Source organism: Marmota flaviventris, chromosome 3 (assembly GCF_047511675.1).
Source record: "Marmota flaviventris isolate mMarFla1 chromosome 3, mMarFla1.hap1, whole genome shotgun sequence".
In the NCBI taxonomy this organism is placed as follows: Eukaryota; Metazoa; Chordata; class Mammalia; order Rodentia; family Sciuridae; genus Marmota; species Marmota flaviventris.
This window is the reverse complement of record NC_092500.1, coordinates 81,502,540-81,517,931: the sequence shown is the minus strand read 5'-3', so window position 1 is coordinate 81,517,931 and position 15,392 is coordinate 81,502,540. Positions and strand designations below refer to the sequence as shown.

Sequence of the window (15,392 nt, the reverse complement as noted above, 5' to 3'; positions counted from 1 at the left end):
AAATCTCAGCCCCTGCAGCTGGGTAGGACAGACAACTTCTGGCCAGCAGGTCTGAGCAGAGGTGATGTGGGTCTCTCAAAGCTGAAATATGAGCAATGTGGTGAAATACCTGATGATATTAAGGAATTACTGACATTTTTCTTTTATTTTTTAGGTATCATGAAAATATTATGGTTATATTTTTAAAAGAAAAAAATAATAAATGAATTGATACCATATTTGTGACTGGTTTCAAAATGGTCCACTGGTAGGTAGAAAAGAGGTTGGAAGTGGGTGGGGTTGTCGATGAAACAAGACTGAGCACAATGGATAAATGACGAAACTGGGGGAGAAGGACTAACAAGGAGTTCATTATTGTATTCTCTCCATGTTTATAATATGTATCTGAAAGCTTCAACAGAGAAGGGTGGGCCTTCTAGCTTTCACTTCCTCTGCTACTTAGCCCCTCTGGATTTTAGGACCATGAAGCAGCTCAGAGCTCACAGCCAACACCTGGAAGATGGCAGTCTTTTTCTGTGAGCAAAAATTAAAACTCTTCATGTTAATAAATTATGCCTTATCACTGTGTGTATGTGTATAATCTCACTTATAAGAAGGTAAAAAGGTATAAAATTTTGTAGGATTTCTATAAAATAGCTCAATTTAAGTGTTTCTGGGTGTCCTCAATATGAGATGATTGGACTGAATGGGTTAAGCCATTTTGAATTCAGAGTCTGCCATCACCTCAGCGTAGTGAGTCACACCTGAGTAGGATGTAAATACATGTGGTTCTGGAGAAAAGTTAGCCTTTGATGGATCAGATCACTTGGGGCTGTGTAAAAAATTAATAGGAATTTGTCAGGAGGAAGAACAGAAGAACAACAAGGTAGGACTGAGCAAATAACCAAGGCAAGAGACTTGCCAAAAATAGGTCAGTCCATGAAAAAGTCCTAGGGGAAGAACGGCTAAAGGACTTCCTGGATGGTGATTAATGTCAGTTAATTGTGGCATGGGTCTATAACATAGCTCTGCTCCTGTCCTATGAGTCTGGTTGCTCACACACACACACACCTTAATTGAGGGATATTTTAGGGGTTTTTAATGTGAAAGGTCTGTGTCCTGAATCTTTGGTGACACAAAAGAGGAAATGACAATAGCAATGGACATATGAGTGAGATGAAGAGTTCATCAGGAAAGGGAAAATGGAAGGCAGATGCCCATGAGAATGTAAGGCCCCAGGGAACAAAAATCATGGGAAGTCAGGTCACCCCAGCATGTGGGAAAAAGATCTGAGTCAATTTTCTTTATATCTCAAAAAGGAAGACCTAAAATGGTATTGGGGATCCACGATTATGCATTCTATGCCATCCTCATGACAGAGCAGTACTATTCTCACCTGGCTTATCATGGGGTGAATAACACTCCTTTCACCACAAAAAAGTGAACAAACACCTGCCCAGATGAAATTATCATGATGACAAAAAGCAAAATAAGGATAGATTTAATCTAGAGAGGGCAGAGAAATGGCTTCAAAAACAGGTAAATGTAGGTGTCATGTCCACAGAAGCATCATATATATGAGAGTGGAGTCCATTATCCATTCATCCATCATACAATAAACAAATATTATAATCCATCCTGCTTAAAATCACACACAACCTGTATAACCTGCCAGCAATGCAAAGAAATGTAAGATATGGCTTCTACCCTTGAGAAAGCCACACCTTCATAAAAAGAAAAATTGGCAAAGAGTTCACAACAATAGCATGTAATATTAAAAAAAAAGAGAGAGAGCGCTCAAAATTGAGTAAGAAATCTCAAGCAAGATTTCAAGCAAGAATCAACAATAGCCAAAGGGGGAAGAAAAAGAGCATTGTAGGACTGGAAGCAGCATGAAAATAGGCTGAGGTTAAAAAAAAAAAAAAGAAGAGATGAATTTAAGGAACTGAAGCAGTTTACTCTGGGTCATGTCTAAGGCTAGGGAGGAAGGGAAGAGAGGAGTCAAGAAATGAATGGAACAAGGCTGGTGGCACATGCCTATAATTTTGGCATCTTGGGAGGCTGAGACAGAGGACAGGTAACTTAGAAAGGCCCTGAACTACTTAGTGAGACCCTGTCTTAAAAAAAGGAAAGGGGTTTGGGATGTGGCTTAATGGTTAAGCTCCCCAGGGTTCAACCCCTAGTACCCGAGAAAGAGAAAGTGAGAGAGGGAGAGAAGTAAAGAAAGCAGCAAAGGCCAGATCCTTAGTCTTTAGCCTAAAGAAAACAGGAAGCTACCAACCTTTAGAAATACCAACTGGGAAGGGTGTGGAGGATGCATCTGAAGACAGCAAACTGTGGTAAGAGGGACAAGTAAGAAAGTTCTGTCAGTAATGCAGGCAAAGACCATGAGGGCCACAGAGAAGATGGCAGCAACAGGGATGGCCACCAGTGAACAAATTCTAAAGATTAAGAAGATCAGAGTCACAGGACTGCATGGATGTGAGGAATGACAGGGATGTAGTCCTCAGTCACGACTGCCAGGTTATTTGGCTTCCACAACTGGGGGGAACTTGCTTGTCAAGAGAAAGTTGTACAGTCAAAATACAATGTCTTCTTTGTTCTTTGGATTCTAATTACACTACTCTTCTCAAATGGAAAGTAGATGCATTTATAAGTCAGTGTCATGTCATCAATTGATCCATAGGATCTCAATTAATTATAGGTTGGTAAAGTTAAGGATCCATTACAAAGGATCAACTGGCAGCTGATACTATCTGAACGTGTGGATAAAAGTAGAAAGGTAGAAGATGAAGTATTCCATCCCCAGAGCACCTTGAATAAATGAGGCTTGACATACCCAATGGTCAAGAATAAGATGTCAAATTCTAAATTACCTATAAACTCATGATAACATAAACTGTTCAAAGTACAGCTTAAAAAATATCTAAAGGCTGGCATGGTAGCATATATCTGCTGTCCCAGCAACTTGGGAGGCTGAGTAGGAGGATCCCAAGTTCAAACCCAGCCTGAGCATCTTAGAATCTGTCCCAAAATAAAAAATAAAAAATGGCTGGGAATGTAGCTCAGCATTGGCACATTTGCCTAGTACCATAGTACCAGACAAACTAAATAATTAAAACATAATCTTCATACAAATACACAGTGGAAAATAAAAGTTTATATCACTCATTAATAAGGGAGGCAGACACTTGACAAAGACAGTTCAAAATGCACTTTCAGATAGGCAAAGTCTTAGATACAACACCAAAAGCACAAGCAACAATAATAATAACAGTAAATAAATAAATTGAACTCTGTCAAAATTAAAGTAATTTTGTTCTTCAAAGGATATCATCAAGGAAGTGTAACAACAACACATAGGAGAAAATGTTTATAAATCACAAATCTGATAAGGGACTTACATCTAGAATATATCAAAAGAATGGTTACACCTCAATAATTAAAAGATAAATAATCCAATCAAAATGTAGATAAAAAAATCTGAAAACATTTCTCTAAGGAAGCAGGGAAATGGCCAACATACACAAAAAAAGATGTTCACCATCAAGATCCATCAGGAAAATATAAAATCAAAACTGCAACTGCAATAAGGCAGCACTTTACACTGACTGGTATGGCCATAAGAAAAATAGAAAGACCATCAAAAAGACAAGTGTTGGCAAGAATGCAGAGTAAGTGGAAGCCTCCTGTGCTGCTGCGACAGCTGCCTTGGCAAACATTCTGGCAGTTCCTCAGTTAAATATAAGAGTTCACATCTCTGATCTGGCAGTCCCACTCCTAATACAGACTAACAAGAAAACATGTACCCCAAAACCTTGTACACAGAAGTTCATAGCAGCAGTATCTAAGATAGCCTAAAGGGGAAACAAAGCTAAAATGTCCATTTTTGTGGGAAAATAAATTGTATTATGATATATACACACAATGGAATACAACGAGGAAGTAAAAGGAATAAAATATTGATACCTGCTGCAATATAGATGAAGTCTGAAAACATGGAGCTAATCACAAAGGATGACATATTATGTGATTCTACTTAGATGACATACACAGAATCAGTAAATCTAGAAAGACAGAAATTAGAGCCGAGGCTGCCTAGGGCTGGGAAACTAGGGTAAAATACAGAGTGCCTGCTAGTGTGTTTTATTTGGAGGAGATTAAAAAGTTTTAAATAGATAATGGTGATGTTGCACAGCTCTTTAATTCTACTAAAAATCACTATTGCATCACGGTCCTGGTTAATAATGTATGGTATGCAATTTATATCTCAGTAAATCTGTTACTTAAAAATTAAATTAATATGTATAAAAAAATAAACATATAGATATGTATATATGAATTGAAATTTTAAAATTAATTTTCATGGTGAAAAAATGAAAAGCAATAAGATTAGCAAACCAAATACACATGCAGTCAATATCTTGTAAGGTAATAAAACTGTAACATTTGAAGTTTTATTTTTCTTTCTTTTTTTTCCTGGAGTCATATTTTACTATCAAGAAAGTAATTTTCAAAGTTTTGAAGGATTATTAATTCTCCATAATTAATCCGTTATTTGAAGTTTCACTTTTCCTTCTAGAGAAAAATCATCACAACTATCAGGTTTCCGTATGTTAAATTCTAAGATGATAGAATTGTATAATATAGAAAATAGTAATGATAAGGTCATAACAAGCCAATGCTCACATTACAGTGAAGGTCATGTAGGCTTCTTTTGTCTTATTCCCATGGCTTAATTTTTCTTAAAAATCTTTCCCACAAGAATACCACAGTAATTTTTCATCTCAGTTTAGTTAAGCAGAAAATGACAAGGGCAATATTTCCTATGAGCTAAACACCTGGAAATAGGATAATCTAAAAGCGAGGGCATTTTGGAATTAAAGCTACAAGAAATCATGAAACAAAGAAAAACTTGATCAAGCTACTCTTCAAAGATACTAGGATTTTAAGTGCATGCAACTAGTAACCATAGCAACTAATAAATGGTGAGACAGTAATTTACTATATTTGCCATTAAAAGAAGAAATAATACTTGCAAGAAGGAAGCAAAGATGCTATTGAAAGTTGCACAAACTTTGTAAATCCAGTAAAGGAAGTAGTTATGGACTGAATTCTGCCTGTCAAAAATCCCTGCTCTATACTGTGACTATTTGAAGATGTGCCTGTAGGGAGGTAATACAGGTTAAGGGAAGTCTTAAGGGTGGGGCCCTAGTGCATGTAAATCTTCTTGGTTTCCTTACAAAAAAAGAGACATCAGAAATCTCTCTTCAAGGACACAGGATAATTAAAAAGAACAAATTTTTAAAAATTAAAAAATGATTTGCTAAAAAAAGGACATGGGAGGAAGGCCAGGTGAGGACATAGAGAGAAAGGGGTCATCTACTGGTTGCCACATGCCAATGTTGACAGCACCTTTATCTTGGACTTCCAGCCTCTGGAACTGGGAGGGAATCAATTTCTGTTGTTTAAGCCACACAATCTGTGGTATTTTGTTGTGGCAGCCCTAGCAGATGAATGCAGAAGAAAATGTTCAATGAAGCAGACCAACACAGTCAAATGACAAACTTTGAATCAGTCAGCCTCATCACAGCTAAGTTGCACAGATCAGGAGAGAAAACTCAGCAGAACAATGAAAACAGACCAAGATAACCCAATGTGAGAATCATCAGCCTGCCAGGGGCAAAGTCTGCAAAAACAGAAGAGACCCTTCTCAGGAAAGGGATTAAGACCCCCTCCCTCCCTGAATAAAAGTCTATTCTAATGCAGCCATCCAACAGGAATGTGAAAACCCATTCACAACAACTGTCACTGAAATGTCCCCAAAGTAGCTACAAGAACAGAAAGACACATCTCTTAAAGGAAAGGACGTTATAAAGGTTATAGTGACTAAAATATTTGATCACTTTCTATTGACTGAATTTCCTGCACATCATCACAAGGACGGATGGATTCATAGACAGTTCTGGCTGAAATGTGAGTTGGGCAACTCTGAAAATGAACACGTGCCTTGGAAGTGAAAAAAAAATCCTAATTTGTCCTTCCTTCCTTCCTTTTCTTTTCGGTCATCAACCAAAAGAAAAATATAACTTAACTCTCTGGATGGCTGAGAAGGTGCAGTAGGAGGGCAGTGAGTCACAGATCAAGTCAACATGCACTGATACCAAGAACCTGGGACTACTTTACTGATGGTGAAAGATATGAAGGAAATAATTGGTTGGCGAGTTGATAACAGCATGTTCTTGTCCCTCTCCTTCTGCCTCTTTTAACTATGCATTTTGGTTTTTAGATACTGGGATCATCTAACCAAAAAGAACAAATGCTCAAATTCAGGAGACAGGAATGTTCGGAGGGAAACCATTCCAAAGCTAAAGGAAATGGGGCCACTGTGTGAGAACAGGATCTGGCAACGGTCATTTTTATCTTAAAGGCAGAAAGTAACTATTTAAGGAGCTACAGAACTGAAGTAATTTATCAATGAATTGGGACAAGGGGCCCTAGAGATTTTGAAAGCCAGTAAAGCAATCTTAAAAAAAAAAAAAGTAGATTGCAACATTAACAAAAAGCTGAATTGGAGATGTCAAATGTAGAGAAAATTTCAACATTTTGAAAAACCTAACACACTAACAAAAATTTAGAAAAATCTTAGACTGCCTAATAGGTAAGCTAATACTAGAGTATATTAAATGATTTCTAGATGCCTACTCAAGATTTAATTAATACAAATATATGCTGAAATAATGAGAACAATTATGATATAATATTTATTACAAAAATATGTTAATCAAATCAGCAGATTTCCTTTTTGAATGGAAAACAGAATCTAAATGAAGGGAAGAGAAGCTGGGGGGTGTAGCTACCCTGGAGTGCTGTCTAGCATGCACAAAGCCCTAGGTTCCCTGCTTAGCACAAAAAGTGAAAATTTAACTAAAATATAAATAAATAATTTAGGTACAGTGGTGCACATCTATAATCCCAGCTACTCAGAAGGCGGGGGAACCTCAAGTTCAAGGCCAGCCTGGACAATGTAGTGAGACCTTGTCTCAAAAGAAAGAATGAAAAAGGGCTGGGATTGTAGCTCAGTGGTTAAGTGTCCCTGGGTTCAATCCTAGTACCACAAAATAAATAAACAAATAAAAACATAAACATATAAATAGATAAATAAATATAAAAATAAAAAATATTAAAAACCATAAAGAAAACATGCAAGGCATACAAAGTCATAGAAATTTATCAATTAAAATATATAAGGTAAATAAATAATATAAAAGAGAGATTGCTGACTGGCATGAAAAGAAAAGACAAAAATCTATTGTCTCTGAAGGATACAAATAAGCCAAAATATAAATGGATTTTAGATCAAGGTTTAATTTGAGATTTTTCATGTCTTAGAAACATAAAAAAATGAGGGCTACTATCATAAAATAGTATTAGATAATAAAGGTATATACAGCGATGAACATTTAAGAACAGTGCATCTTAATGTTGAAAATATTATGGCAACAATATATTCTGAAGAAGAGTAATTAAAATAGTTAAATTATATCCAAAAGCCTCAGCAGTATATCAAAGCAGATGAATAGATGAGGAATTAAAACACCTTCTCAATAAAGCAGAAACACTGATCACTTCTTGACTATCTCTAGAACTTTTAAGGACAAATGACAAAATATAACAATCTATATCTTAGCAAAAATTGGTGTTCATTTATGTTTGTCACTTAAGACCTCCTGTCCAATTTTAGTCTTACCAAAGGTTATAGTGTCCAAAAACCTCTGTGCACCTCTCTGTGGTTTGTTCTGTAACATTTTTGTCAAATGAGACACTTGATATATATTATCGATAATATTGTAATTTGTCAAATGAGACACTTGATAGATATGTATTATCGATAATCCAGTAAAATATTTGTTGAATAAACAAATATATACCAAAGTGAACAACAGCAATAACAAAATAATAAACTAAAACAACCACATTTATTGAAAAGAATTCCAAATGTATGAATAGTAATTTCCTTTCTATCCTCATGCTGGATAGAAAATCTTTCTTTCATTACATGCAAAGCCCAACTATAATTTAAAACTACCTAGTACATACCAAATAAAGTTTGAAAAAATTATTTTTACTAACCTTGTAAGAATATAAGGCGAAAATGAAGCTGGATTATCCTGCTCTGAAAAGAGGGGCATGGATCCTCCCATTATCCACAGACGGAAGTACAAAATGACAATCACCTTAAGAGAACAAGAAGATTTGGTAAGAGAGCCACCAATAATCTCCCTCTTTGTATGTGTGTTCTGTCTCTCCTGTCAAGAAATGGAGTCAGCCACCCCTTTGCCTTAAATCTAGCTTGGTTTCATGACTTGTACTTATCAATAAAATGCGGTAGAAGACACACTGTGTCCATTCTAGGTCTAACCTTCCCTGGAGAGGTCTTGCAACTTTGGGTTGGTTCTTTCAGAACCCAGCTGCCAAGTTGTACAGAAGTTCTAACTATCCTTCTGGGCAAGACTCCAGAAGATGAGATATTATGGAGAGAAGCGATTTGGAAGAGGATGGAGGTGACCTAGCCCTTATGATAGCTGAGTCAACTTGCCTTAGAACCTAACCAAAAATTATGATGATCAAAATAATCATCCACCTAAATGCTGCCCAAACTAAAGCATTTCGGGCAGATAATATGGTTGTGGTATTTAGGCCACACAATTTTTTTAAAAAATATATTTTTAGTTGTTGATGGACCTTTATTTTTTATTTATATGTGTTGCTGGGAATGGAACCCAGTGCCTCGCATATGCCAGGCAAGCACTCTATCACTGAGCCATAACCCCAGCCACTCAATTTTGAGGCCATTTGTTATGCAACAATAGATAACTGATAGAGCCAGGTTTCTGACACCACCTCTAGAGACAAATCAACATTAGCACCTTGAAAAGGACTTGTAAAACACTGTGTGTTTCACATATACCTAAAATAGAACATACACCTTCCAGTGCTCTGCAATGTTTAAGGTATGTAAACTGATACCAAGATGGCATGGCTGGGATCTACTATTGATTCTATTAAATAATCTGGATTGTGTCTCTGGCCTGAATTAAAATGAAAACATTCTTGATTACATATATACTTACATAACTTATGACCAAAACAGCCCTTTTTAAAAATGGTCTCATGGTAAGCAGGAAATTTCTATTGCTGCTTGTTGTCAGATACCTGAAACAGGAAAGAAAATAAATCTTAAGTAAGTGTAAGAGTCTCCTGCACCATATTCCCTTTTCAATGAATATGCTGTAGCTCTGAGAAAGGCTGTGAAGGCCCCAAGCTGAGAGTGGCCTGTGAGCCAGCACACTTGGGTTACACCTTTGCTGCTTTCAACCCAGGAGACAGGGAAAGTTTCTTCCCTTTCCTGCACAGTACTTCTTCTCACTTAGGAGGATGATAACACCTGCCTCACAGGAAAGTTGTCAATGAGACAATATGGAAGGGAACGGAACACTGTAATTACTAATACTACTATCCCATCTAACCTCAAAGAATCCAGTCATTCTGACAACTATGTGCTTACACAGTCATAGGGATGATTTTAAACAAGAATTCATTTACCAACTTAGTGCAATGTCTTTACCCACAAAATACCTCGCCAATGGCTTCCCCCTAAAGATAGTGCTAAGGTTACATGAAGTTAAGAAGTTTTTGTAAGGTTTCAAAGTTAGTGAGCATCAGTGGTGGGATCAGAGTCACCCATATATGAAGAACAATTTTCTCACCATCTTATGGTCCTTGGAATTGAACAAGTTTACAAGCATGTCAACTTCTGAAGGGGCAGGAACTTGTGTAGACCCTGCATCTGCCACAGCCCATTGAATCTTACAAAGTGGGAGCTGTGGGCATGTACGTGCAAGATATGTGATCAGACAGCTTTAATAAAAACAATGAAAGGGAAGCAAGAAGAGCTATCAAAAGCCCCAGCTGAAAACACACAGCAAGTCTTGTCCACCCACATGCAAATTTCTACATATTAAAGCACAGAGTGGAGAAAAGAAGCTGAATCAAATCACATAATCCAACACACATTTCCCATTTCATCCTTATTCCCCCTACTTATTTTCATTTTTTTTTCCTTCTACTTCTTTTAGTTTGATTTTTCCTCAAAGGATTTCTCTCCAGCATAGCTTAAAATTTGCATTTGAATGAGTTCTCTTCATATAAGGAGGATATTCTTTAAGGAGAGAAATCATTTTGTAAGACTCAAGTGGGTTAGTATCTCACAAAGAAATGTCCACCTTGAGGATTGCTTACAAAATATATGTGCATCCTTAGCTGTGTAATAAATGTTTTGAAACTGTAGGACAATGACAGCCTTACTTAAAGGCAAGTCTCTTCCTTTGCATTTCCTTTTCCTCTTCCTGGTTCATAAAGAATTTCGGAAGTAATATATGCTCGGATCTGACTTATCAAGTAGTTAATGAATGCAGAAAGTGAATTGCCCAAGACCCAGAATAGTGTCAACTACTAACAAACTTTGCATTGGATCCATCCTCAAGTACTGTATTTAAATCCCTTTCTTCTTCCTGAGATACCAACACAGTGCTCTGCAAGGAGGAAGGCCAGGTACCATCAGCAGCTACCTCAAATGTGCCAAAGGGTGTCCTCACATTGTGCATGAGGTTTTGCATATGTTTGCATCTGTGCGTTTTTGTAAGCAAAGTCCTTGACTTGGAAACTCAATATCTCCAGAGTCTCCAATCCTAAAATGAGAAAGTACTGCTAAGCATCCTTCCCTCAGCTTTGCCACTACTGTGATTATCATTTCCAGTCCAAGTCAACCAACGCTGAAATTTTTTGCTATTGCTTTACAGGGGGTAAGATAAATGGCAGCAGGAAGGCAAAGGGAATGAATGACAGATGGCTGAAGAAGTGCTGGGGAGGTCAGGAGTCACAATATTTGGGAATGAAAAAAAAGTACTTCCTGCGGTGGTCTGCTTTTGGAAGTGTTATTTCTCAAGTTCCTTTTGTTGCTTGTTTATTTTTAACATAGTGGAAAAATGAGAAGTGGTTTTCCTTTCTATAGAACAACAAACCACAGAGTTTAGGATTTTTTCAATGTTAAATTTAGATGAATTCCCCATATATTATTTCACTGAAAGCTTGCTATGATGGTTACTTCAGTATGTTATTCTTATCTGTGTCCTCTCGTTTAGAAATTCTTGGAGAAATCCCACTTCCTTAAGAAGTCAAGCTGAAGTCACCAAATGATTTATTCTTAAAATGTAACATTCCAAAGCAATCAATGAAAGTCCAAAGTGCTACATAGATCAGGGATCAAAAAATAAGACTTCTTTTCAAGATTTCTATTTCTAGCTGTTCAATCAATAGGAAATGAGAAAATAAGTGAAAATGATATGGCATCCTTTTTTGATAAATACTAGGTCAGGGGATAAGATTCCTAATCTCAACAGGGTGCATGCCATGGGCTCAATTCTCTGTATTCTTTACTCCTTTCCACTCCCACGACAAAATTGAACAGAGGAATTGTTCCCCATAGGCCCAATAGTATGGCCTGTGAGGTAGAAATGAATAATAATGAATAGTAACAATATTATTATTAGCAATAATAAAAAAGCTAACAATTAATATGTGCCAGACACTAAGTGGTTCAAATGTAATAACATGGGCTGGGGATGTAGCTCAGTGGTAGAGCACTTGCTACATGATAATTAAATATTATATCTAATTTTATCAGCTACACATTTCAACTGTAAGATAAAAAATGTTATCATTAATGCTTGCTTATTTCATTCAAATTCTCTTCAGTTTTCCTTAAAAAGCCAGAGAGCATGTCAACCCAAACACCAAACCACTGGGGAAACTACTAGAAAGAGAACCGAGGTCCAGGGTTCTATTCCTTTTGTTTCCATCCAGTTTGATGCATGATTTGGAACAAATCTACAGAAGTTTTATTTTCTTCCTTTATCAATGAAAATGGGGGCAAATGGTTTCAGGGTCCGTTTCAGGTCAAAAAGATTGTGATCATTGGATGTTCTCACCAACTGACGACATTATAAATGAATGGAGATAAACAGACACCTGCCAAATTTCAAGAAAAGGGATTGTCAAAGGATCAGAAGGAAATCAAGGATATAAAAATAATTTAGTATAGATTATTGGTATCGTCAAACTATGCATTTTAAACTGATTTTTGTCAAGTAAAAACAAAGACCAAGATTATTCAAAGTAATTCTTTAATATGCTTCTACACACGGCACATTTTCTGATTACTAATAACCACTTCCCCAATTGATTATGTGCAAATAGTCAGAGCCAAAATGTGACTGCTTCCTAAGTTCATTCTCCATAGTTACTCAGTCCTCAATGCCTACTGAAGATCTTAGCAGATATCAGAGCAACTGCCACCCTAAATCATCCACCCATAATCCTGTCAGCTCAATCAATGAATGCTTGGGGAAAATTATTTTTTTCATTTGTGGTATTGAGGACTGCATCTAGGGGCACCCTACCACTGAGCTACCCTTCCAGCTCTTTTTTTATTTTCTGTAGTGAGACAGGGTCTCACTAAATTGCCCAGGATGGACTTGAACTTGGGATCCTTTGTCTCCACAGTAGCTGGGATTACAGGTGTGTGCCATTGTGTCTGCCTAGATAAATTAATATATATTATTGTAAGTTGCTGTCCTTTATTAACAATAATTATCATGCCAATAAATATTCTATACATATGACAAAAAATTCTTTGTTTGATCACACTTTATTCAGGCTCCTGAACCTTCTTAAGCTAAGACCATCTGTGTATTTTCTTATAAAATCTCATTTCAACAAGAACCCTGCTGAATCCCTTTAGCAAACCAAATGAAAACAAATAAACAAAAAACAACCATCCACCCTCGATATCTGACTACCCTACATGTCTGATCATATCCTTCACTCTCCACCATCCCCAGGGGTGATGTCTGATCACCCTTGTCTTTACAAGAATCCTATTAGGTCAGATTAGCCAGAATCCCTCCTTACACATGATAAGGGAATTTCTTTTAGTAATCTGCCATCCACTGACCTCTTCATCCTGCTCCTTGGCTATAAATTTCCACTTGTCCATGCTATATATCAGGGTTCAGCCCCAACTCTCTCTTTGTAGCAAAATTCTACAACAGTGACCCCTGTATCTATTGCTATAGGCAATTAGGTCTTTATAAACATGTTTTAACAAGTGTGGTTTAAATATGTTTTTCACACACATAGCAAGATGATCAAAGATCAATAAATGCTTAGTGACTTGAACAGTTTAAAAATCTTTATCTTGCCTCCTCTCAAACTCTTTTCTTATTCTGTGTTATCCTTACCCTTCAGTACTAGACTGGGGTACAAAATTATACCAATAAATAATAAATAGCTATATATGGAATTCATTCTAGAACATCAATCGTAACTAATTAATTTCCCTTTGCTCTTTCAAGATAATGAAGGATATTGATAAAGACTCACATACTCTGAAAAGAATTTGAACTCAGAGCTTTTAGATCAGGAATTTTTAAATACTGCTTTCCTTTGAAACACACAAGATTTCTCAGTGGAACAAAATATAAAAGAGACACAGCTCACATTATAAAAGATTACAAGTTTAGCAAAAACAACAGAAGAATGTTAAGTATCTCTGGGTTCCCTCTTTAACACACTCTCTTGAACCCAGAAGGGCCTTCTCTAAATCTTTTTTTGTGTGTGTGTGTGTGTGTGTTTAACATGCTCTTTAATATCTTGGTTTGGTTTACTAAATTTTTGCCTTGTTTTTCATTGAGTAATAATTTATATACAATAATATATTAAAATGATTGCAGTATAAGTATACACTTAATGAGGTTTTTTTCTTTTTTTTTTTTTTTTTGTAACAGAGATTGAACCCAGGAGTACTCAACCACTGAGCCATACCCCCAGCCCCTTTTATTTATTTTTAAATTTTTTTTTTTAATTTTTATTGTTGGTTGTTCTTAATAAGCAAAGGCATTCTACAGAGGAGCCACCAACCTTTGATGTCCCCTTTGATATGCAAATGAAGATTCTGAAGGAAAAGGAGCTACTATCCTAAGACAAATGCACTTCTCAGTTCTGTCTACTCAGAAGACCAAATTGACCTTCCATACCCCACTCTATAGTTCTGGTAAACTGTTCTTACAGAAATTTTAAACTCTTAACTCATCATGGTATTTATAAAGAAACACGTACTTAGATTATCATACATAAAATATGGAAATCAAGCCTGGGAAGGCACAGGGAATGTGTTTTCAGTTCTCTTAACCATCCTGAAAACTGAAGCTACTATTGGAAGGCAACAGAACAGTGTGGGAGTGTTATAGGAGAGGAAAAAAGATGGAGCTGAGAAAATGTTAACTGAATTGGAAAAGGTCGTGGCCCTTCACTGTCAAAGGTCAACTAGATCAAGCCTCATTAGCTGAGCCAGAGGATCCAATTATAGGCCCTCTACAATTAATTTAGTCAATGATCTTGATTTTAATTCTTTCTATAAGTAATAGCAAAAATTCAGTTTTGGTAATATCAGCCTTGTCTCTCATTAATAGTTCCAGGGAGGTTTCAATTCATTAGTAATAGGGAATACCTAATACATTTCATATGTGCCAGTAATTTGCCCTTGTTATTTCATATTACCTCTATGAGTACACACTTGTCCCCATCTTAAGAATAAACCTGCTACTTACTCAGGATCTCATAGCCAGCAAGAGGCAGTGGTGAGACCCAAACCTAGATCCCAAACCAAAGCATTCACTGCTCTATATTACTGGAATCCTAGGCCACAGACCTGACTCTGGGGAGCCAACAAATCAGATCTAGTCATTTGTCCAAAAACCAAATGGAAAAAATGGTGAAAAGCAGAAAAGGAACTTTAACCAATGTAGCCATATTGGGAAGACAAAAGGGAATAGTGTGTTTCCAGCCCTATCTTTCAGGGGCTGCAAATGACTTTGAAGCTTTATAGAAAGAGGATTGAGGGCCAGGGTTGGGGCACTGCATAGTTAGAGGCATTGTACAGCTGCCACAGCAGGTAGGTGATAGTCAGGCATGGTCTCATGGGTTATTTTATCCAGATTGGTTAGCCAGGGACTTGACAGTGATAAGAAAGTTTTTGTAGCCTGGGTGGTAGTTTGGACTCATCAAAAAACAATGATTCATTAGACCTGGGTGTTTCTGGAATCCAAGGTGATTCAGAGCGAAGGAGGCAGATGCAAAATGGAGAGAAATAATACCAAGTTTCTATCTTTCTTTCAGTTACCCATTGGACATTTTCAAGCCCATGTATGAGTGTGAGGCCTTGTTACAATTATCGCATAAAAGTAAAATACAGCTAGTCTGCACATTTTCAGCATAGGTTACAGATGATCCCT

General features: G+C 36.7%; 1 protein-coding gene across 1 annotated transcript in view; it reads right to left on the bottom strand.

Annotated features, from left to right (window-relative positions):
• Tmtc1 (transmembrane O-mannosyltransferase targeting cadherins 1) overlaps nt 1–15,392 on the bottom strand; it is a 267,820-nt gene that overhangs the window by 141,685 nt on the left and 110,743 nt on the right. Inside the window, exons 6-7 of the mRNA XM_071610020.1 lie at nt 9,114–9,195; nt 8,113–8,216 (exon numbers count right to left, since the gene is read on the bottom strand). Of these exons, the coding sequence (XP_071466121.1) occupies nt 8,113–8,216; nt 9,114–9,195 (186 nt within the window). The remainder of the gene's footprint in view (nt 1–8,112; nt 8,217–9,113; nt 9,196–15,392) is intronic.